We start from the raw sequence: 22,447 nt of genomic DNA, 5'->3' as shown, positions 1-22,447 counted from the left end.
GCTCGCGCATGCCAACGAGCGTCTGCGTTGCCAAGGGCTAAAATAAAAGTCATTTCTATTTCTGACCCAGATCGTGCCGCAAGTCCTGCCTTTCCCATCTTCTCATTGGTTTATAGAAGCAGGTACCAACGTGCCATCTCCTTATTGGTTATACCCACATGGGTGATTGAAAGATGAACTGTTTTGCCGGTCATCATGGTAATACTATGAAAGTTTAGATGCCAATCACCATATAAGTTCAAAGATGAAAATACCTGGAAGGAGGAGAGATGACAAACGATTTCGGTTGACCGTTTTATGTGTGGATAAATTGTCAGAGTAGAGGACCTTGTGCATTTCAGGTAAAATAAAAACTCTATGTTTATATCCCAGGACAAATTAGCTAGCAACAGCAAGCTAAATAAATAGGACAAATTAGCTAGCAAGTGCAAGCTAAATAGCTAAATTGCCATAAATGTGTAATGCTTTTCGACCTGTCCCCAAATTAATGTAATTGGTTCAGAGTTTGTTTTTGATATTTTAACCTGCGTGTCGTGATCACGTGTAGGGGGACAAAATACATGTATGCACGATGGCGCACGTGCGCAGCCGGTTTGGGTTCCGTGTTAGTTCCGATCGAATGTGTGTGTCAGCTACTTCTTCAGATAATGTGATGTTTCACTTTCCAGATGACTGATGGCAGCACACCATCAAGCATAGGCCGTAGTGGATCGAAACGTGGTCGTTCCTAAACCCTGTGGGGTCTGAGTACATTCTGACAGTTACTTTTCTGAGTAAAAAGAAGAAACAAGGAACCAGAAAATGACTTGTTTCATTTTTATTTATTGAAAAGATAAAAAAAAAAAACAAAGGACCGCTTTCATTTTCTTTGGCATATAAAAATAAAAATGTATTTGATATTTAAATGTACATATTCTATGGAAAAACATCACTACGTTACTCCACGCCCCCACCTGCCACTGTCTTTCTCCCTGATGGAGTGTTGTTTTTTAAGGAATCTTCCTTTGTGGTGTAGTTTTACATTGAGACAACACATAATATTCACTGTATTTTAAATCCACAGTTAAATGAACTCATTCCCTTTGCTGTGAAGGCAGGCATGAATGAACTCATTCCCTTTGCTGTGAAGGCAGGCATGAATGAACTCATTTCCTTTGCAGTGAAATCAGGCATGAATGAACTCATTCCCTTTGCTGTGAAGGCAGGTATGAATGAACTCATTCCCTTTGCTGTGAAGGCAGGTATGAATGAACTCATTCCCTTTGCTGTGAAGGCAGGTATGAATGAACTCATTCCCTTTGCTGTGAAGGCAGGCATGAATGAACTCATTCCCTTTGCTGTGAAGGCAGGTATGAATGAACTCATTCCCTTTGCTGTGAAGGCAGGTATGAATGAACTCATTCCCTTTGCTGTGAAGGCAGTCATGAACGAACTCATTCCCTTTGCTGTGAAGGCAGGTATGAATGAACTCATTCCCTTTGCTGTGAAGGCAGGTATGAATGAACTCATTCCCTTTGCTGTGAAGGCAGTCATGAACGAACTCATTCCCTTTGCTGTGAAGGCAGTCATGAACGAATCAGCGATCCAAGAATAAAACTCAGGTTTAACGTCAGAATCTTTACACACACAAAAATGTGTTGTCGCATCAAAGTTTGATCTACAAAACAAAGGCTTTTTTAACTAGTAATAATATCCCAGATCTAGAACTGAAAATGTCACATTTTACATTCTCCAAATCTAGCATATAACTGAACTCAGAATACTGATAGTTCGATACTTTAATAACTCAAACACAAAATACAGTCAACTAAGTCAACTACATCCAAGCTTTAAAGTGCTCTACGGTTCCCCTTGTGACAGATGAAAACATGTCACTGGCCTGAGGCCAGAGCTCCCACAAGATTCGCTTCTGGTTGTCAAAGCTACAGTTAATTTGTCATTTAAATACTTTCTTTGTATTCACTGGGGCACAGCGATACCTGGCTTAGCGGTACCTGGCTCAGCAGTACCTGGCTCAGCGGTACCTGGCTCAGCAGTACCTGGCTCAGGGACAGAGAGGCGCCACAGTACCAGATCCGAAATGCTGGATAGAGGGGCTCAGTGAATGTGGAGTGGAATGTGTGCAGGTGGGTCATTGTGTCAGAGGAAACGCTGTAGAAGGACAGAGTGCCGGCCGGCCAGTCCAGATACACTCCTATTCTGTGGGAGCGGAAGGCGTGGTCAGGTACGGTTGTGGGCTTCTTATTGTACCTGGCAGTGTAAATATCATTATTACAACTAAGAGTCCAGGACTTGTTATTGTATCCAAGCCCACAGTCATGACCCCTTCCTTCCCTTCCTATTCCACTGTATGTTACACCAATATGGACCTCATGCCCCATCCACTCCACCTCCCAGTAACAGCGTCCAGTCAGACCCTCTCTACACAGCACCTGATCCCAGTTCTCAAATCTCTCTGTGTGGTCAGGATACGTCTGCTCCTCTTCCACCCGTGTCACCTTTCTGTTCTCCTCAGACAGAGAGAGGTTTTTGAATGCTGTGTTTGGATCCAGTGTCAATTGACAGGCATCTGACAGAAAGACAATAAAATCATCAATTCAATTTCACCTCAAAATCTGTGAGAGTTAAAAGTCACAAAAACAAAAAAGTATTTCTGAATCCCAGACTTTTGAATGACTAAAACATCACCCATAATATTGAAGAAGTACTTCTTTCTTCTCATGTCAAACTACGAGGAAGTCTGGAAAGACAGACTGAGTGGGCAGGAAGGTCACCTTGACTGGCGGTTCTTTGAAAACGACCCATGTCAAGCAACATGGACTGGTGGTTATTTGAAAACGACCCATGTCAAGCACCATGGACTGGTGGTTCTTTGAAAACGACCCATGTCAAGCACCATGGACTGGTGGTTCTTTGAAAACGACCCATGTCAAGCACCATGGACTGGTGGTTCTTTGAAAACGACCCATGTCAAGCAACATGGACTGGTGGTTCTTTGAAAACGACCCATGTCAAGCAACATGGACTCAGTGAGCAGTGTTGCAGTCAGATTATCTCAAGCAAATTTTCGGATATACAAAGCAACTCAAAACAAGACTTTACAGGATGAGTTCTGGTTACTAGGGGTGGGCCGAGTACTCTGAAAAATCAGAATCCGTAGTTAGCTAGTCATTGTTGTTCAAGCTAATAATAGTTATATTTTATATGGCAGTGGCCTCCCGGGTGGCGCAGTGGCAGCGCTAGCTGTGACACCAGAGACTCTGGGTTCGAACCCAGGCTCTATCACAGCCGGTCGCGACCGGGAGGTCCATGGGGCGATGCACGATTGGCCCAGCGTCGTCCGAGTTAGGGAGGGTTTGGCCAGCAGGGATATCCTTGTCTCATCGCGCACTCGCGACTCCTGTGGCGTGTAGGGTGCAGTGCACACTCACCGGGTCGCTAGGTGTTTCCTCCGACACATTGGTGCGGCTGGCTTCCGGGTTGGATGTGCATTGTGTCAAGAAGCAGTTGTGTTTCAGAGGACGCATGCCTCTCCCGAGTCCGTACGGGAGTTGCAGCCATGAAATTACCATGAAATTACCATGAAATTACCATGAAATTACCATGAAATTGGGGATAACATATTTATTTTTTTATATATTTTATATGGCTGTTTGTGTGGCGCTAAGACATTTTGTCAGACGGTTATTGTCATGCAAATAACAGTAACGGTAATTGACGGTTAATTAACATAAACAAATGTTGTATCTCCAGGCCTCCAAGCTAAATCCATTATTTAATTTTATTCAGGTCTAAAGAGACATTACGACAGGAAGAACAGAATATGACTTGGTCTACTGTATGTTATCTGGCTATATGCCATGCCATAGGCTGTAGACTTGTTCATTTATCAGACTAGATACTGTATGTTATCTGGCCATAGGCTGTAGACTTGTTCATTTAGCAGACTAGATACTGTATGTTATCTGGCTATAGGCTGTAGACTTGTTCATTTAGCTAATAAGATATGTTAAGTCCGGTGCTATTATTTTAAATTAATATGATTTTATAGTAATGATAACTAAATAATAATAATAATATCTGAATAAAATGGAAAGTTTAATTATATTCCTCTTATCTGAATAAAATAGGAAGGATGTTTTTCCCATTCCGGAGCGAGTGCTCACCTGAAGTAGATATTTTAAAGAGTAAAAGATCATTTGAAAAGGTCAATTTAGAGTTATTTGGCCCCCTAACCCTAACCCCTAACCCTAACCCTTAACCCTTAACCCCTAACCCTAACCCCTAACCCTAACCCCAACCCCTAACCCTAACCCCTAACCCTAACCCCTAACCCCTAACCCCTAACCCTAACCCCTAACCCTAACCCCTAACCCCTAACCCTAACCCTTAACCCCTAACCCCTAACCCTAACCCTAGTTTGGTATCATTCACAACTAAATATTTGGCCTATTTAGTTGTGAATGATACCAACCTTTAGAATGTGTTAGAAATCAAAACATATTTGGGCTGCATATTTGGGCTGTTAAGAACAAATTCTTATTTTCAATGACGGCCTGGGAACAGTGGGTTAACTGCCTGTTCAGGGGCAGAACGACAGATTTGTTGTACCTTGTCAGCTCGGGGGTTTGAACTAGCAACCTTCCGGTTACTAGTCCAACGCTCTAACCACTAGGCTACCCTGCCGCCCCTCCACTCTAGCCACTAGACTACCCTGCCGCCCCTCCACTCTAACCACTAGACTACCCTGCCGCCCCTCAACTCTAACCACTAGGCTACCCTGCCGCCCCTCCACTCTAACCACTAGGCTACCCTGCCGCCCCTCCACTCTAACCACTAGGCTACCTGCCGCCCCTCCACTCTAACCACTAGGGTACCCTGCCGCCCCTCCACTCTAACCACTAGACTACCCTGCCGCCCCTCCACTCTAACCACTAGGCTACCCTGCCGCCCCTCCACTCTAACCACTAGGCTACCTGCCGCCCCTCCACTCTAACCACTAGGCTACCCTGCCGCCCCTCCACTCTAACCACTAGACTACCCTGCCGCCCCTCCACTCTAACCACTAGACTACCCTGCCGCCCCTCAACTCTAACCACTAGGCTACCCTGCCGCCCCTCCACTCTAACCACTAGGCTACCCTGCCGCCCCTCCACTCTAACCACTAGGCTACCTGCCGCCCCTCCACTCTAACCACTAGGCTACCCTGCCGCCCCTCCACGCTAACCACTACACTACCCTGCCGCCCCTCCACTCTAACCACTAGGCTACCTGCCGCCCCTCCACTCTAACCACTAGGCTACCCTGCCGCCCCTCCACGCTAACCACTACACTACCCTGCCGCCCCTCCACTCTAACCACTAGGCTACCTGCCGCCCCTCCACTCTAACCACTAGGCTACCTGCCGCCCCTCCACTCTAACCACTAGACTACCCTGCCACCCCTCCACTCTAACCACTAGACTACCCTGCCACCCCTCCACTCTAACCACTAGGCTACCTGCCGCCCCTCCACTCTAACCACTAGGCTACCCTGCCGCCCCTCCACGCTAACCACTAGACTACCCTGCCGCCCCTCCACTCTAACCACTAGACTACCCTGCCACCACTCCACTCTAACCACTAGGCTACCCTGCCACCCCTCCACTCTAACCACTAGGCTACCCTGCCACCCCTCCACTCTAACCACTAGACTACCCTGCCACCCCTCCACTCTAACCACTAGGCTACCCTGCCACCCCTCCACTCTAACCACTAGACTACCCTGCCACCCCTCCACTCTAACCACTAGACTACCCTGCCACCCCTCCACTCTAACCACTAGACTACCCTGCCACCCCTCCACTCTAACCACTGTTCTCTCATCAAATGATTCTATTTTAACCAATCTTTATCTTTACTAATATGTAAAAATGTGTTTCCATTTAGAATGGCCCATTAATGGGCAGGAACAGGAACAAGAACAGGAAGAGGAACAGAAACAGAAACAGAAACAGGAACAGAAACAGGAACAGGAAGAGGAACAGGAAGAGGAACAGGAACAGGAACAGGAACAGGAACAGAAACAGGAACAGAAACAGGAAAAGGAACAGGAACAGGAGGCATGAAGTAGGCATGAATTCTTGTCATAAGCAGTGTTTAATTTACACCCAGACTTACATTTCTTAAGTGCTGATTTTAACCAACACTCGGAATTATGATCCACACTGAGAAATCAGAGGAAGAAACACACATTTTAGGGGTTTTAGACAAGAGATATCATATTGGATTATATTATTATTTGCACATGCATAAATAATTATCTCAAAAACAACGGTTTTCAAGATACATTCTACTGTAAGTATTGTAAATAAATAAATAAATGATGTACAATTTTATTTTTCTTCCCCTACTATTTTTCATGTCTAAAAAAAAAAGTCTGAATATTTAGTTGTAGAGGAGTTGTAGTGTTTACCTGAGTTTCTCCAGTTTATATTGTGGATCTTCCACGATAGCAGAGAGCAGCTTCACTCCGGAGTCTCCTGGGTGATTGTGGGTAAGGTCCAGCTCTCTTAGGTGGGAGGGGTTTGACCTCAGAGCTGAAGCCAGAGAACCACAGCCTTCCTCTGTGACTAAACAGAATGACAACCTGCAGAATGGATATCATTTCATTCTCAAAATGTGATTTAACCTTTATTTAAACTAGGCAAGTCAGTTAAGAACATATTCTTATTTACAATGACGGCCTAGGAACAGTGGGTTAACTGCCTTGTTCAGGGGAACAGTGGGTTAACTGGTCTAGGAACAGTGGGTTAACTGCCTTGTTCAGGGGAACAGTGGGTTAACTGGTCTAGGAACAGTGGGTTAACTGCCTTGTTCAGGGGCAGAACGACAGATTTTTAGCTTGTCAGCTCAGGGATTTGATCTAGCAACCTTTTGGTTACTAGTCCAACGCTCTAACCACTAGGCTACCTGCCGCCCCTCCACTCTAACCACTAGGCTACCTGCCTCCCCTCCACTCTAACCACTAGGCTACCTGCCACCCCTCCACTCTAACCACTAGGCTACCCTGCCGCCCCTCCACTCTAACCACTAGAGTACCTGCCGCCCCTCCACTCTAACCACTAGAGTACCTGCCGCCCCTCTACTCTAACCACTAGAGTACCTGCCGCCCCTCCACTCTAACCACTAGAGTACCTGCCGCCCCTCCACTCTAACCACTAGGCTACCTGCCACCCCTCCACTCTAACCACTAGGCTACCTTCCGCCCCTCCACTCTAACCACTAGAGTACCTGCCCCCCCTCCACTCTAACCACTAGAGTACCTGCCCCCTCTCCACTCTAACCACTAGAGTACCTGCCCCCCCTCCACTCTAACCACTAGGCTACCTGCCGCCCCTACACTCTAACCACTAGAGTACCTGCCCCCCCTCCACTCTAACCACTAGGCTACCTTCCGCCCCTCCACTCTAACCACTAGAGTACCTGCCCCCCCTCCACTCTAACCACTAGGCTACCTTCCTCCACTCTAACCACTAGAGTACCTGCCCCCCCTCCACTCTAACCACTAGAGTACCTGCCCCCCCTCCTCTCTAACCACTAGAGTACCTGCCGCCCCTCCACTCTAACCACTAGAGTACCTGCCGCCCCTCCACTCTAACCACTAGGCTACCTGCCACCCCTCCACTCTAACCACTAGGCTACCTACCGCCCCTCCACTCTAACCACTAGGCTACCTGCCGCCCCTCCACTCTAACCACTAGAGTACCTGCCGCCCCACCACTCTAACCACTAGGCTACCTGCCGCCCCTCCACTCTAACCACTAGAGTACCTGCCCCCCCTCCACTCTAACCACTAGGCTACCTGCCGCCCCTCCACTCTAACCACTAGGCTACCTGCCGCCCCTCCACTCTAACCACTAGAGTACCTGCCGCCCCTCCACTCTAACCACTAGAGTACCTGCCCCCCCTCCACTCTAACCACTAGGCTACCTGCCTTTTTGAAGTATTACCTGTTATATAATAAGACCCTTTTTTACTCCAAGATCACAAACACAAAGAGGAAAATACTAACCTCAGTGTCTCCAGTTTACAGTTCGGACTCTCCAGTCCAGCAGAGAGCAGCTTCACTCCTGAATCCTGCAGGTCGTTTTCACTCAGGTCCAGTTCTCTCAGCTGGGAGGGGTTTGAACTGAGGACGGAGGCTAACGCTTCACAGCATCTCTCTGTGAGGTTACATCCGTTTAGCCTAGATAATGGCAAACCAGTTCAGACATCATTCTTCTTAAAAGGGAATAAATCAGAGTCATTAATGTTCAATAATGGGATGTTTGTTGTTATTATCAATTCTGGGTGTAACCTCATCCCCATGCCAATATTGCTGTCAACTTTAGATTGTAGTAATTAAATTCCTTCATGGAATCTTCATCTACTTCAAAACAGAATATTATTAATCTAATCGACACTTACAGGACTGTTCTGGAGGCTTTGACCACTGGCATCAGCCTCAGAAGACCTTCCTCTGATCTGGAGTATTTCTTCAGGTCAAACACATCCAGCTCCTCTTCTGAAGTCAGCAACACAAAGACCAGAGCTGACCACTGTGCAGGTGACAGTTTGGCACTAGAGAGACTTCCTGATCTCAGGTAGCTTTGGATCTCCTCCACTAGAGAACGGTCATTCAGCTCATTCAGACAGTGGAACAGATTGATGCACCTCTCTGGAGAGAGATTCTCCCTGATCTTCTCCTTAATGTAATTGATTGTTATCTCATTGGTCTGTGACTTGCTTGCTGTCTGTGTCAGTAGGCCTGGTAGAAAAGTCTGATTGGAGTCCAGCGAGAGACCCAGAAGGAAGCGGAGGAACAGATCCAGGTGACCGTTCTCACTCTGTAAGGCCTTGTCCACTGCACTCTTGTGGAGGTTTGCCTGTAGGTTGTCACCAGACATCTGGTGGTTTCTGGTGGTGGTTCCAGGTTCTGCCATTAGATTTAAACTGTCGTTGTTGAATGTGACAAACACGTACACAGCACCCAGAAACTCCTGGATGCTCAGATGAACAAAGCAGTACAGCTTCTCCTGGTACAGCCCATTCTCCTCTCTGAAGATCTGTGTACACACTCCTGAGTAGACGGACGCTTCTGTGACATCAATGCCACACTCTCTCAGGTCTTTCTCGTAGAATATCAGATTCCCCTTTTCCAGCTGTCTGAAAGCCAGTTCTCCCAGTTTCAGGAGGATCTCCTCATCTGTTTTCATCTGTGAATCTGACTCAGCTTCCTCTGGTCCTTTGGGAAATTTCTGTTTTTTGTGCAGTATGGTAAAGATCAGGAAGTGTTTGTACATTTGAGTCAGAGTCTTGGGCATCTCTCCGCTCTGTGCGTCACCCAACAGCGTCTCTAGGACAGTGGCAGAGATCCAACAGAACACTGGGATGTGGCACATGATGTAGAGGCTCCTTGATGTCTTTATGTGTGAGATGATTATGTTGGCCATGTTCTGCTCGTCGTGGTATCTCTTCTTAAAGTACTCCTCCTTCTGTTGGTCATTGAACCCTCGTATCTCTGTCACCTGGTCAACACACTCAGGAGGGATCTGATTGGCTGCTGCTGGTCGGGAGGTTATCCAGAGGAGAGCAGACGGAAGAAGATTGCCCTTGATGAGGTTTGTCAGCAGCACGTCCACTGACGTTGACTTTGTGACGTCACAACAGTGCTCATTGGTCTTGAATTCAAGAGGAAGTCGACACTCATCCAGACCATCGAAAACAAACAGAACCTTGTACTTGTCAAAGTTGGAGATTCCTGATTCTTTGGTTTCCGTGAAAAAGTGATGAAGAAATTCCATCAAGGTGTATTTATTCCCCTTCATCATGTTCAGATCTCGAAAAGGAAGTGGAAATATCAATTGGATATCATGATTTCCTTTTCCTTCAGCCCAGTCCAGAATGAACTTCTGCACAGAGATAGTTTTCCCAATGCCAGCGACACCCTTTGTCAACACAGTCCTGATTTCTTTGTCTTGTCCAGGTAAAGGTTTAAAGATGTCGTTGCATTTGATTGGCGTCTCTTGCGTTGCTGGTCTCTTGGACGTTACCTCGATCTGTCTCACCTCATGTTCACGATTGACATCTCCACTTCCACCCTCTGTGATGTAAAGCTCTGTGTAGATCTTACTGAGAAGGGTTGGGTTTCCTTGCTTGGCTATTCCCTCAAACACATTCCTAAAGTTCCTCTTCAGATTGTATTTGAGTTTCTGTTGACATGCAACAAGTTCTCCTAGAAGACCTGACAATGCAGATCACCCGTGTTAACATGTCACAACAAAGTCAAAAAGTTTCAATGAAGAATATATTATAAATTATTCTACTAGTTTTTTTTTCTGTGGACATGTAAATTGCTTGTGAATAGCAGGAAAATTGTAGAGGTCTCTCGGTAGGTTAATCATTTGTAGACATTAATGGTCGGTCTTACTGTTCTCCAGTGTGTCAGCGAGCTCCTTCTGGTTCATGTTCCTCAGGATGTGTAGTGTGATCTTCAGAGCCCCGTCTCTGGCACTGCTCTCCTGCTTCTCATCTTCACCATCTACCACTTCCTCAACCTCCCTCTGAACTTCATTCAGTATCCTCTTGAACCTCTTCAACTCACGTTTTACCAAAACAACGACCCGGTCTTCAAGCACCTGAAATGGACAACAAATACAGTATTTATACGAAAACAAACCCAGAACAGTTCACCAAAACGAAATGTACGCTGGTGTGTTATTTGTGGAGTCAATTTTATATGTTTGTATGATAAACCAGCCCACCCTGAATATTGAGTTCAGATCCGTTCGTTGATTCTGGGCAGCCTCAACCTGTAGTTTCTCACATTGGACTCTGTGGACAGAATAAGACAGGTTACAAGTCTTGTTTCCTGGTTATAGGGAGCCATCCATGGGACAACCACTGACGGCCAATTAATTAATCGCCAGCTGATCTATCGTTAAGCGGAAAATGTCATGTTTAATACGTACTTCTTGAGCAGACTAAAAGTGATTTATCTATTTGAAGATCATGCCGTAGAAATTAAATAAATTATTTATTTATTATTTTTCAACACACTTTATATTAACGGAAGAAATCATAGTGTAGAATACATTTTTCCTTTCCAATGGCTAAACTAGATGGCTAAACTAGATGGCTAAACTAGATGGCTAAACTAGATGGCTAAACTAGATGGCTAAACTAGATTAGCATTTCCCTGTTAGTCTACACCTGTTGTTTACCAGGCATTTCACTGTTAGTCTACACCTGTTGTTGTTAGTCTACACCTGTTGTTTACCAAGCATTTCCCTGTTAGTCTACACCTGTTGTTTACCAAGCATTTCCCTGTTAGTCTACACCTGTTGTTTACCAAGCATTTCCCTGTTAGTCTACACCTGTTGTTTACCAAGCATTTCCCTGTTAGTCTACACCTGTTGTTTACCAGGCATTTCCCTGTTAGTCTACACCTGTTGTTTACCAAGCATTTCCCTGTTAGTCTACACCTGTTGTTTACCAAGCATTTCCCTGTTAGTCTACACCTGTTGTTTACCAAGCATTTCCCTGTTAGTCTACACCTGTTGTTTACCAAGCATTTCACTGTTAGTCTACACCTGTTGTTGTTAGTCTACACCTGTTGTTGTTAGTCTACACCTGTTGTTACCAAGCATTTCACTGTTAGTCTACACCTGTTGTTGTTAGTCTACACCTGTTGTTGTTAGTCTACACCTGTTGTTGTTAGTCTACACCTGTTGTTTACCAAGCATTTCCCTGTTAGTCTACACCTGTTGTTTACCAGGCATTTCACTGTTAGTCTACACCTGTTGTTGTTAGTCTACACCTGTTGTTGTTAGTCTACACCTGTTGTTGTTAATCTACACCTGTTGTTGTTAGTCTACACCTGTTGTTGTTAATCTACACCTGTTGTTGTTAGTCTACACCTGTTGTTGTTAATCTACACCTGTTGTTGTTAATCTACACCTGTTGTTGTTAGTCTACACCTGTTGTTGTTAATCTACACCTGTTGTTGTTAATCTACACCTGTTGTTGTTAGTCTACACCTGTTGTTGTTAATCTACACCTGTTGTTGTTAATCTACACCTGTTGTTGTTAGTCTACACCTGTTGTTGTTAATCTACACCTGTTGTTGTTAGTCTACACCTGTTGTTGTTAATCTACACCTGTTGTTGTTAATCTACACCTGTTGTTGTTAATCTACACCTGTTGTTGTTAGTCTACACCTGTTGTTGTTAATCTACACCTGTTGTTGTTAGTCTACACCTGTTGTTGTTAATCTACACCTGTTGTTGTTAATCTACACCTGTTGTTGTTAGTCTACACCTGTTGTTGTTAATCTACACCTGTTGTTGTTAGTCTACACCTGTTGTTGTTAATCTACACCTGTTGTTGTTAATCTACACCTGTTGTTTACCAAGCATTTCCCTGTTAGTCTACACCTGTTGTTTACCAGGCATTTCACTGTTAGTCTACACCTGTTGTTACCAAGCATTTCCCTGTTAGTCTACACCTGTTGTTGTTAATCTACACCTGTTGTTGTTAGTCTACACCTGTTGTTTACCAAGCATTTCCCTGTTAGTCTACACCTGTTGTTTACCAGGCATTTCACTGTTAGTCTACACCTGTTGTTGTTAGTCTACACCTGTTGTTTACCAAGCATTTCCCTGTTAGTCTACACCTGTTGTTTACCAAGCATTTCCCTGTTAGTCTACACCTGTTGTTTACCAGGCATTTCCCTGTTAGTCTACACCTGTTGTTTACCAAGCATTTCCCTGTTAGTCTACACCTGTTGTTTACCAGGCATTTCCCTGTTAGTCTACACCTGTTGTTTACCAAGCATTTCCCTGTTAGTCTACACCTGTTGTTTACCAAGCATTTCCCTGTTAGTCTACACCTGTTGTTTACCAAGCATTTCCCTGTTAGTCTACACCTGTTGTTTACCAAGCATTTCACTGTTAGTCTACACCTGTTGTTGTTAGTCTACACCTGTTGTTGTTAGTCTACACCTGTTGTTACCAAGCATTTCACTGTTAGTCTACACCTGTTGTTGTTAGTCTACACCTGTTGTTTACCAAGCATTTCCCTGTTAGTCTACACCTGTTGTTTACCAGGCATTTCACTGTTAGTCTACACCTGTTGTTGTTAGTCTACACCTGTTGTTGTTAGTCTACACCTGTTGTTACCAAGCATTTCACTGTTAGTCTACACCTGTTGTTGTTAGTCTACACCTGTTGTTGTTAGTCTACACCTGTTGTTACCAAGCATTTCACTGTTAGTCTACACCTGTTGTTGTTAGTCTACACCTGTTGTTACCAAGCATTTCACTGTTAGTCTACACCTGTTGTTTACCAGGCATTTCACTGTTAGTCTACACCTGTTGTTGTTAGTCTACACCTGTTGTTGTTAGTCTACACCTGTTGTTACCAAGCATTTCACTGTTAGTCTACACCTGTTGTTGTTAGTCTACACCTGTTGTTGTTAGTCTACACCTGTTGTTACCAAGCATTTCACTGTTAGTCTACACCTGTTGTTGTTAGTCTACACCTGTTGTTACCAAGCATTTCACTGTTAGTCTACACCTGTTGTTTACCAGGCATTTCACTGTTAGTCTACACCTGTTGTTACCAAGCATTTCACTGTTAGTCTACACCTGTTGTTGTTAGTCTACACCTGTTGTTGTTAGTCTACACCTGTTGTTACCAAGCATTTCACTGTTAGTCTACACCTGTTGTTTACCAAGCATGTGACAAATAACGTTTGATTTATTGATAGATTATAAGCAGAATGCATGTTTCGCTTGAGAAAGTAAACACACCAAACCATTCTGCTCACAGCTCTATAGAAATGTGATCAGATTGTTGTTGTTTATAGAAACGGCCACGGTGTAATGGCCAATAGATCCTAATCCTACAGCAAATTAAGCGTGTTATTGTCACCATAAAAGGTGTGTTAAAAAATAATAATTAGTCGGAGATATAATGCTCATTCACACGCGCAGTGTTTTACGACAGATATGATTTATAACACAAAAACATGACGTGCGCCAAATTTATAAATATCTATATATTTTTTTACGTACGTATTCTTTTCGGAAATATTGTAACATTTACGCAATAGTCATAAATGAGGCCCCTGGAGTTTACTACACAGCACCTGGATTAGAACCGGTCAGTTTACTACACAGCACCTGGATTAGAACCGGTCAGTTTACTACACAGCACCTGGATTAGAACCGGTCAGTGGAGTTTACTACACAGCACCTGGATTAGAACCGGTCAGTGGAGTTTACTACACAGCACCTGGATTAGAACCGGTCAGTGGAGTTTACTACACAGCATCTGGATTAGAACCGGTCAGTTTACTACACAGCACCTGGATTTGAACCGGTCAGTTTAATACACAGCACCTGGATTAGAACCGGTCAGTTTAATACACAGCACCTGGATTAGAACCGGTCAGTGGAGTTTACTACACAGCACCTGGATTAGAACCGGTCAGTGGAGTTTACTACACAGCACCTGGATTAGAACCGGTCAGTTTACTACACAGCACCTGGATTAGAACCGGTCAGTGGAGTTTACTACACAGCACCTGGATTAGAACCGGTCAGTTTACTACACAGCACCTGGATTAGAACCGGTCAGTTTACTACACAGCACCTGGATTAGAACCGGTCAGTGGAGTTTACTACACAGCACCTGGATTAGAACCGGTCAGTTTAATACACAGCACCTGGATTAGAACCGGTCAGTTTACTACACAGCACCTGGATTAGAACCGGTCAGTGGAGTTTACTACACAGCACCTGGATTAGAACCGGTCAGTGGAGTTTACTACACAGCACCTGGATTAGAACCGGTCAGTGGAGTTTACTACACAGCATCTGGATTAGAACCGGTCAGTTTACTACACAGCACCTGGATTTGAACCGGTCAGTTTAATACACAGCACCTGGATTAGAACCGGTCAGTTTAATACACAGCACCTGGATTAGAACCGGTCAGTGGAGTTTACTACACAGCACCTGGATTAGAACCGGTCAGTGGAGTTTACTACACAGCACCTGGATTAGAACCGGTCAGTTTACTACACAGCACCTGGATTAGAACCGGTCAGTTTACTACACAGCACCTGGATTAGAACCGGTCAGTGGAGTTTACTACACAGCACCTGGATTAGAACCGGTCAGTTTAATACACAGCACCTGGATTAGAACCGGTCAGTTTACTACACAGCACCTGGATTAGAACCGGTCAGTGGAGTTTACTACACAGCACCTGGATTAGAACCGGTCAGTTTACTACACAGCACCTGGATTAGAACCGGTCAGTGGAGTTTACTACACAGCACCTGGATTAGAACCGGTCAGTTTAATACACAGCACCTGGATTAGAACCGGTCAGTTTACTACACAGCACCTGGATTAGAACCGGTCAGTGGAGTTTACTACACAGCACCTGGATTAGAACCGGTCAGTTTAATACACAGCACCTGGATTAGAACCGGTCAGTTTACTACACAGCACCGGGATTAGAACCGGTCAGTTTACTACACAGCACCTGGATTAGAACCGGTCAGTTTACTACACAGCACCTGGATTAGAACCGGTCAGTGGAGTTTACTACACAGCACCTGGATTAGAACCGGTCAGTTTACTAAACAGCACCTGGATTAGAACCGGTCAGTGGAGGTTACTACACAGCACCTGGATTAGAACCGGTCAGTGGAGGTTACTAAACAGCACCTGGATTAGAACTGGTCAGTTTAATACACAGCACCTGGATTAGAACCAGTCAGTGGAGTTTACTACACAGCACCTGGATTAGAACTGGTCAGTTTAATACACAGCACCTGGATTAGAACCGGTCAGTGGAGGTTACTAAACAGCACCTGGATTAGAACTGGTCAGTTTACTAAACAGCACCTGGATTAGAACCGGTCAGTGGAGTTTACTAACCAGCACCTGGATTAGAACCGGTCAGTTTAATACACAGCACCTGGATTAGAACCGGTCAGTTTACTACACAGCACCTGGATTAGAACCGGTCAGTGGAGTTTACTAAACAACACCTGGATTAGAACCGGTCAGTGGAGTTTACTAAACAGCACCTGGATTAGAACCGGTCAGTTTAATACACAGCACCTGGATTAGAACCGGTCAGTGGAGTTTACTAAACAACACCTGGATTAGAACCGGTCAGTGGAGTTTACTACACAGCACCTGGATTAGAACCGGTCAGTGGAGTTTACTACACAGCACCTGGATTAGAACCGGTCAGTTTACTAAACAGCACCTGGATAAGAACCGGTCAGTTTAATACACAGCACCTGGATTAGAACCGGTCAGTTTACTAAACAGCACCTGGATTAGAACCGGTCAGTGGAGGTTACTAAACAGCACCTGGATTAGAACCGGTCAGTTTAATACACAGCACCTGGATTAGAACCGGTCAGTTTACTAAACAGCACCTGGATTAGAACCGGTCAGTGGAGGTTACTAAACAGCACCTGGATTAGAACCGGTCAGTTTACTAAACAGCACCTGGATTAGAACCGGTCAGTGGAGGTTACTAAACAGCACCTGGATTAGAACCGGTCAGTTTACTACACAGCACCTGGATTAGAACCGGTCAGTTTACTACACAGCACCTGGATTAGAACCGGTCAGTGGAGTTTACTACACAGCACCTGGATTAGAACCGGTCAGTTTAATACACAGCACCTGGATTAGAACCGGTCAGTTTACTACACAGCACCTGGATTAGAACCGGTCAGTAGAGTTTACTACACAGCACCTGGATTAGAACCGGTCAGTTTACTACACAGCACCTGGATTAGAACCGGTCAGTGGAGTTTACTACACAGCACCTGGATTAGAACCGGTCAGTTTAATACACAGCACCTGGATTAGAACCGGTCAGTTTACTACACAGCACCTGGATTAGAACCGGTCAGTGGAGTTTACTACACAGCACCTGGATTAGAACCGGTCAGTTTAATACACAGCACCTGGATTAGAACCGGTCAGTTTACTACACAGCACCGGGATTAGAACCGGTCAGTTTACTACACAGCACCTGGATTAGAACCGGTCAGTTTACTAAACAGCACCTGGATTAGAACCGGTCAGTTTACTACACAGCACCTGGATTAGAACCGGTCAGTTTACTACACAGCACCTGGATTAGAACCGGTCAGTGGAGTTTACTACACAGCACCTGGATTAGAACCGGTCAGTTTACTAAACAGCACCTGGATTAGAACCGGTCAGTGGAGGTTACTACACAGCACCTGGATTAGAACCGGTCAGTGGAGGTTACTAAACAGCACCTGGATTAGAACTGGTCAGTTTAATACACAGCACCTGGATTAGAACCAGTCAGTGGAGTTTACTACACAGCACCTGGATTAGAACTGGTCAGTTTAATACACAGCACCTGGATTAGAACCGGTCAGTGGAGGTTACTAAACAGCACCTGGATTAGAACCGGTCAGTTTACTAAACAGCACCTGGATTAGAACCGGTCAGTGGAGTTTACTAACCAGCACCTGGATTAGAACCGGTCAGTTTAATACACAGCACCTGGATTAGAACCGGTCAGTTTACTACACAGCACCTGGATTAGAACCGGTCAGTGGAGTTTACTAAACAACACCTGGATTAGAACCGGTCAGTGGAGTTTACTAAACAGCACCTGGATTAGAACCGGTCAGTTTAATACACAGCACCTGGATTAGAACCGGTCAGTGGAGTTTACTAAACAACACCTGGATTAGAACCGGTCAGTGGAGTTTACTACACAGCACCTGGATTAGAACCGGTCAGTGGAGTTTACTACACAGCACCTGGATTAGAACCGGTCAGTTTACTAAACAGCACCTGGATAAGAACCGGTCAGTTTAATACACAGCACCTGGATTAGAACCGGTCAGTTTACTAAACAGCACCTGGATTAGAACCGGTCAGTGGAGGTTACTAAACAGCACCTGGATTAGAACCGGTCAGTTTAATACACAGCACCTGGATTAGAACCGGTCAGTTTACTAAACAGCACCTGGATTAGAACCGGTCAGTGGAGGTTACTAAACAGCACCTGGATTAGAACCGGTCAGTTTACTAAACAGCACCTGGATTAGAACCGGTCAGTGGAGGTTACTAAACAGCACCTGGATTAGAACCGGTCAGTTTAATACACAGCACCTGGATTAGAACCGGTCAGTTTACTAAACAGCACCTGGATTAGAACCGGTCAGTGGAGGTTACTAAACAGCACCTGGATTAGAACCGGTCAGTTTACTAAACAGCACCTGGATTGGTGGGTTTAGCCTCAAAAAGAAGGATGTGATTAAACATTTTAGAAAAAGGTTCCGGGACATTATCCTCGTAAGGGGGAGGGTGCCGTAGTATTGAAAACCGCGGTGGTTAATCATTTTGACCCTTATCTTTTTGAGAGAAAAAATATGATTAAATTTGTTTGTTTTTAAAGATTACTTTTATTAGTATAAAATTATATAATTTTCCAAAGTTTTTTTTGTGTACAATATAGCTCAGTATTTGTTTGATATATTTTATGCACTCTTTATCAAATTAGCCAATCATTTCTACACTTGGCGCCTCTGGAAAGTACCATGCTCAAGGACACAACGGAATGTGGCATCTACAATTTTATACCAGCAACCTTCCAGTTTCCAGCTCACTTTAGGCTAGATTTTTACTGTCAGACACGGGATTCAAACTAACAATCGTCCAGTTGCTAGCTTGCCTCTCTAACCGCTAGGTTACCTGAACCCCCTGCTAACATTGTTGCCCCGGAAACACATACAGATACAGCTTACTTTGGTTCTGTTATTACAGGTGCATCCACTGACTGGTCACTCTTCATGGACAGACAGCTGGGTACAGGGGAGACTGGTCTCTCCGGTCCAAAAAATACAGGTACATCCATAGACCAGTCACTCTTCATGGACAGACAGCTGGGTACAGGGGAGACTGGTCTCTCCGGTCCGAAAAATACAGGTACATCCACTGACTGGTCACTCTTCATGGACAGACAGCTGGGTACAGGGGAGACTGGTCTCTCCGGTCCGAAAAATACAGGTACATCCATAGAAAAGTCACTCTTCATGGACAGACAGCTGGGTACAGGGGAGACTGGTCTCTTCTGATGGAGCCTTTTAGATAAACCCAGACCAGAACATTCAGGCCCACAGGGATGTAGAATACTGAGTCTATGATTCAATATCTAGACTATCGATAGAGAAACTAGTTCAGTGGGAAAATCTCAGGAGGATCAATTAACTCATTCATGCTCTTACCTGTCTTTGTCTCTTAAGTTGTAAGTTGAATCCATAGACGCAACAGGCACAAGAGAGACGTTCATTTAATGACTATATAATTATGGATGAAATCTCAAGTTATTAAAGAATAGCATTAGAAGCATTAAACTTTTTTTTTTTAAGTATCAACTGTACACAAGCGAACTCTTGTCTCGTCGTTGTTTTTTGCACTCACCTTTCGGCCTCTTTTACAGCGTCACGGTCCTCAAAGATACGCCTGTTTGCGTCAGCGGCCGCCTCGTTCACCTCTGAGAGACTCATTTTAGGAGGTAGTGCTGTTTTACTGTGGGACAAGTACAAGTACAACATTCCAAAAACAGAAAGATTTGACTATTTTAAAGTCCTGAACGTCACTTTGAGCGCAATGCTGTTTTCTTTGTGTTGTCAGTGTAAAGGTCATAGGTACATACTTCATTAACCTTGGCCACAAAATGACATCCTGGTCTTCTCTCTTTTGAGTACAACCTGATAACAAACCAGTTCCATAAAGGAAATGATCACTTGATATCTCTCAAACCATATCAGAGAAAGTTGAAGGTAACAGGAATGTGACTGGAGTGGGGGAGGGGGTGGGGGCTAGGTACAACACCTAAACCGTTACAAATTCCTCCGATTATTTAAACATCAATATTTAATAATTATTATTATTCGCACAAAGTGAATTTACATCAGTTTTAAAAAGAAATATATATATTTATATACATATCAAATTAGAACTCAGTGCCTGTAAATATAATTCGATTTCTATGGATACACTGTTAACGCGTGTAAATACTCTGTCCTGTACCAACTGTCCACAGCCATCCTAACATTCACCTATATGTAAGTGGCTATAAGAAAGGATAGAGGAGGCCATGAAAAATAGACGAGTAAACACTGATACAGACAGAACGCTTGAGAGCTGTAGTATAGTGGACTGGTCCATATCTGTGTGAGGTTTACTGAAATGGCACAGCGCGGGCTCAAATTCATCATAACAATCCTTTTGTGAATAAATAAGGCTTTTACCCCTTCCTTTACAAATAATCTTTCAAACGGAGGGTTTCCGTGACCTTATATTAAGGATTATTGGTCTTATACTGTTCAAATGTATTGTGAAGTTAGGAGTAATTGTTCAATTAAAATGTAAAATGTAGCGTCGGCTCGCTCTGTCCACACGGTCATAACACTCACCGGCCCCAGACGCTTAGTTTGGTACGACTTGTGTCCATAATTATATAACAAACACACGCACATTTAAACATGTTATTGTATTTTGACCTTTTTATAGGTCTGGGAGGGGCTGATGTCAATTCCTACAAAATAAATCGATATTTTGGGATTCTCCCGGAACAGCTGATTAAAACGGTATCTTCCCTCTACCTCACACGGAACTCCGTGTATAGCTGTTGACCTTTACAGCACCTTCTATGAGGCAATACATCTTTTCCAGGAACTGTTACGACACCGTCATGTAATACCGTATATATCCACGATCCTCGCCGTGAACCACGTTACAAGTACCACCAAGTGGTCTTTATCTATTGGCGCGATGCGTCGGAGGTCTGGTATCGACAATAGTATCATGTACAACAAACCAGTCAGACTTGTAGTGTGTTTTATTTGAGAGGTTTAAAAACAGCCTCTAGCCTGCCCATTCATGTTTTTGTTAGCTCAAGAGGTTTTAAAGTGTTACCTTCAGTAAAAGTGTCCCAACAGTTGTTCCAACGGATATCCCAGTAGTTGAGCGGTAAGTACATCTTTACGTTAGAACCTGTGTCGTGAAGCATAAACACCCTCATGGAATGTGACTGGCAACGATTTACATCACATGACAGGTGATCTTCTAAGGCCATAAGTCAACCTTATCCATGAAAATGTTTGACTGATGAGCGCATGTTGGTTCTGCTGTAAATGAAACTGAAAATGTTCATTGTCAACCGTATATTTCAATAACCAGGTTATTATTGAAAAATATAGAATAAAACAAATTATTTGTTGAATTATTATTGAATAACTTACCTGATTGAACACAAGATAGATTGCTAGAGAGAGAAAAAAGGACAAGATGGAATCTGTTTACTACTGACTTAAAGAGAACAGAGCATACTTCCTCGAGGGTCGGGTAACTAGTCCGACCAGTGGTGTGGTGACTTACAGTCAGTCATGTGACGTCATGACTGTAACGGGGGTCAAGGGGCACATGACTGTAGTGTAGTGACTTACTTCATAACACCATATGAAGTAAGAGCCAATAACTGTCAATCATTAGCATGTTCTGTCACAGACAGGCATTCTGAACACAAAATAATATTTTAAATTATTCATAATATGTCATTCTATTTAATAAACCCCGCAGTGTTACTATCATAGAATTGGTTACTATTATGACTGAGGCATCGGAACAAACTCAATGGAGTCGACATCCTGAAAAGCTAGGTTTATTTACAGCAACAACTACTGTACATGGACTACAGCACTTATGACAGACAGGATATAGAATTAACCTTTACAGAGGGGGCCACACACACACACACACAATATGGAAATAGAACAAGATAAACAAACAGAGGTCTAGGGAGCTACTTTAATAAAGTAGGAAATATTCTGTTTATACTCAAGTTTAGGATGTGCATATCACCTATTCTTTAATGTTTATTTCAAATCCAGACTTGAACCAAGACAAGGCCCTGGTTGGTGAAGCATGGGGACAGGCCCTGGTTGGTGGAGCATGGGGACAGGCCCTGGTTGGTGAAGCATGGGGACAGGCCCTGGTTGGTGAAGCATGGGGACAGGCCCTGGTTGGTGAAGCATGGGGACAGGCCCTGGTTAGTGAAGCATGGGGACAGGCCCTGGTTGGTGAAGCATGGGGACAGGCCCTGGTTGGTGAAGCATGGGGACAGGCCCTGGTTGGTGGAGCATGGGGACAGGCCCTGGTTGGTGAAGCATGAAGACAGGTCCTGGTTGGTGGAGCATGGGGACAGGACCTGGTTGGTGAAGCATGGGGACAGGCCCTGGTTGGTGAAGCATGGGGACAGGCACTGGTTGGTGAAGCATGGGGACAGGCCCTGGTTGGTGGAGCATGGGGACAGGCCCTGGTTGGTGAAGCATGAAGA

General features: G+C 44.4%; 1 protein-coding gene across 8 annotated transcripts; it reads right to left on the bottom strand.

Annotated features, from left to right (window-relative positions):
- Nucleotides 1-802: 802 nt before the first annotated feature.
- LOC110510296 (NLR family CARD domain-containing protein 3) lies at nucleotides 803-21,507 on the bottom strand. 8 transcript variants are annotated; one of them, XM_090226338.1, is made up of 12 exons: nucleotides 21,354-21,507; nucleotides 21,028-21,251; nucleotides 19,528-19,635; nucleotides 18,852-19,187; nucleotides 10,784-10,853; nucleotides 10,450-10,657; nucleotides 8,448-10,263; nucleotides 8,053-8,226; nucleotides 6,454-6,627; nucleotides 6,159-6,205; nucleotides 2,040-2,569; nucleotides 1,808-2,009 (listed from the first exon to the last, which is right to left on the bottom strand). In XM_090226338.1, exons 3-12 carry the CDS (start codon nucleotides 19,611-19,613, stop codon nucleotides 1,941-1,943), a joined length of 3,510 nt encoding a protein of 1,169 aa, XP_090082464.1. In that variant the 5' UTR covers nucleotides 19,614-19,635; nucleotides 21,028-21,251; nucleotides 21,354-21,507; the 3' UTR covers nucleotides 1,808-1,940. The 8 variants fall into 8 exon arrangements, 7 of the variants coding, with proteins under 7 accessions (XP_036823292.2, XP_090082462.1, XP_090082460.1 ...); XM_036967397.2 differs by having other exon boundaries at nucleotides 803-2,569; XM_090226336.1 differs by having other exon boundaries at nucleotides 803-2,569; nucleotides 19,332-19,635; nucleotides 21,354-21,501.
- Nucleotides 21,508-22,447: the final 940 nt, after the last annotated feature.

The sequence above is a fragment of the Oncorhynchus mykiss genome, chromosome 29 (genome assembly GCF_057628025.1).
Source record: "Oncorhynchus mykiss isolate SJ-2025 chromosome 29, ASM5762802v1, whole genome shotgun sequence".
Taxonomy (NCBI): domain Eukaryota; kingdom Metazoa; phylum Chordata; class Actinopteri; order Salmoniformes; family Salmonidae; genus Oncorhynchus; species Oncorhynchus mykiss.
This window is presented reverse-complemented; position numbering and strand designations above follow the sequence as displayed.

Excerpts from the sequence above, each read along its gene's own strand:
- LOC110510296 (XM_036967397.2), bottom strand. The coding sequence starts at position 19,613 with ATGAGTCTCTCAGAGGTGAACGAGGCGGCCGCTGACGCAAACAGGCGT. Across the intron at positions 8,227-8,447 it reads AAAGCCTCCAGAACAGTCCT|GCTAAACGGATGTAACCTCA; the intron begins GTAAGTGTCGAT and ends GCCATTATCTAG. Across the intron at positions 2,570-6,158 it reads AAAATCAGCACTTAAGAAAT|ATGCCTGTCAATTGACACTG; the intron begins GTAAGTCTGGGT and ends TCTTTCTGTCAG.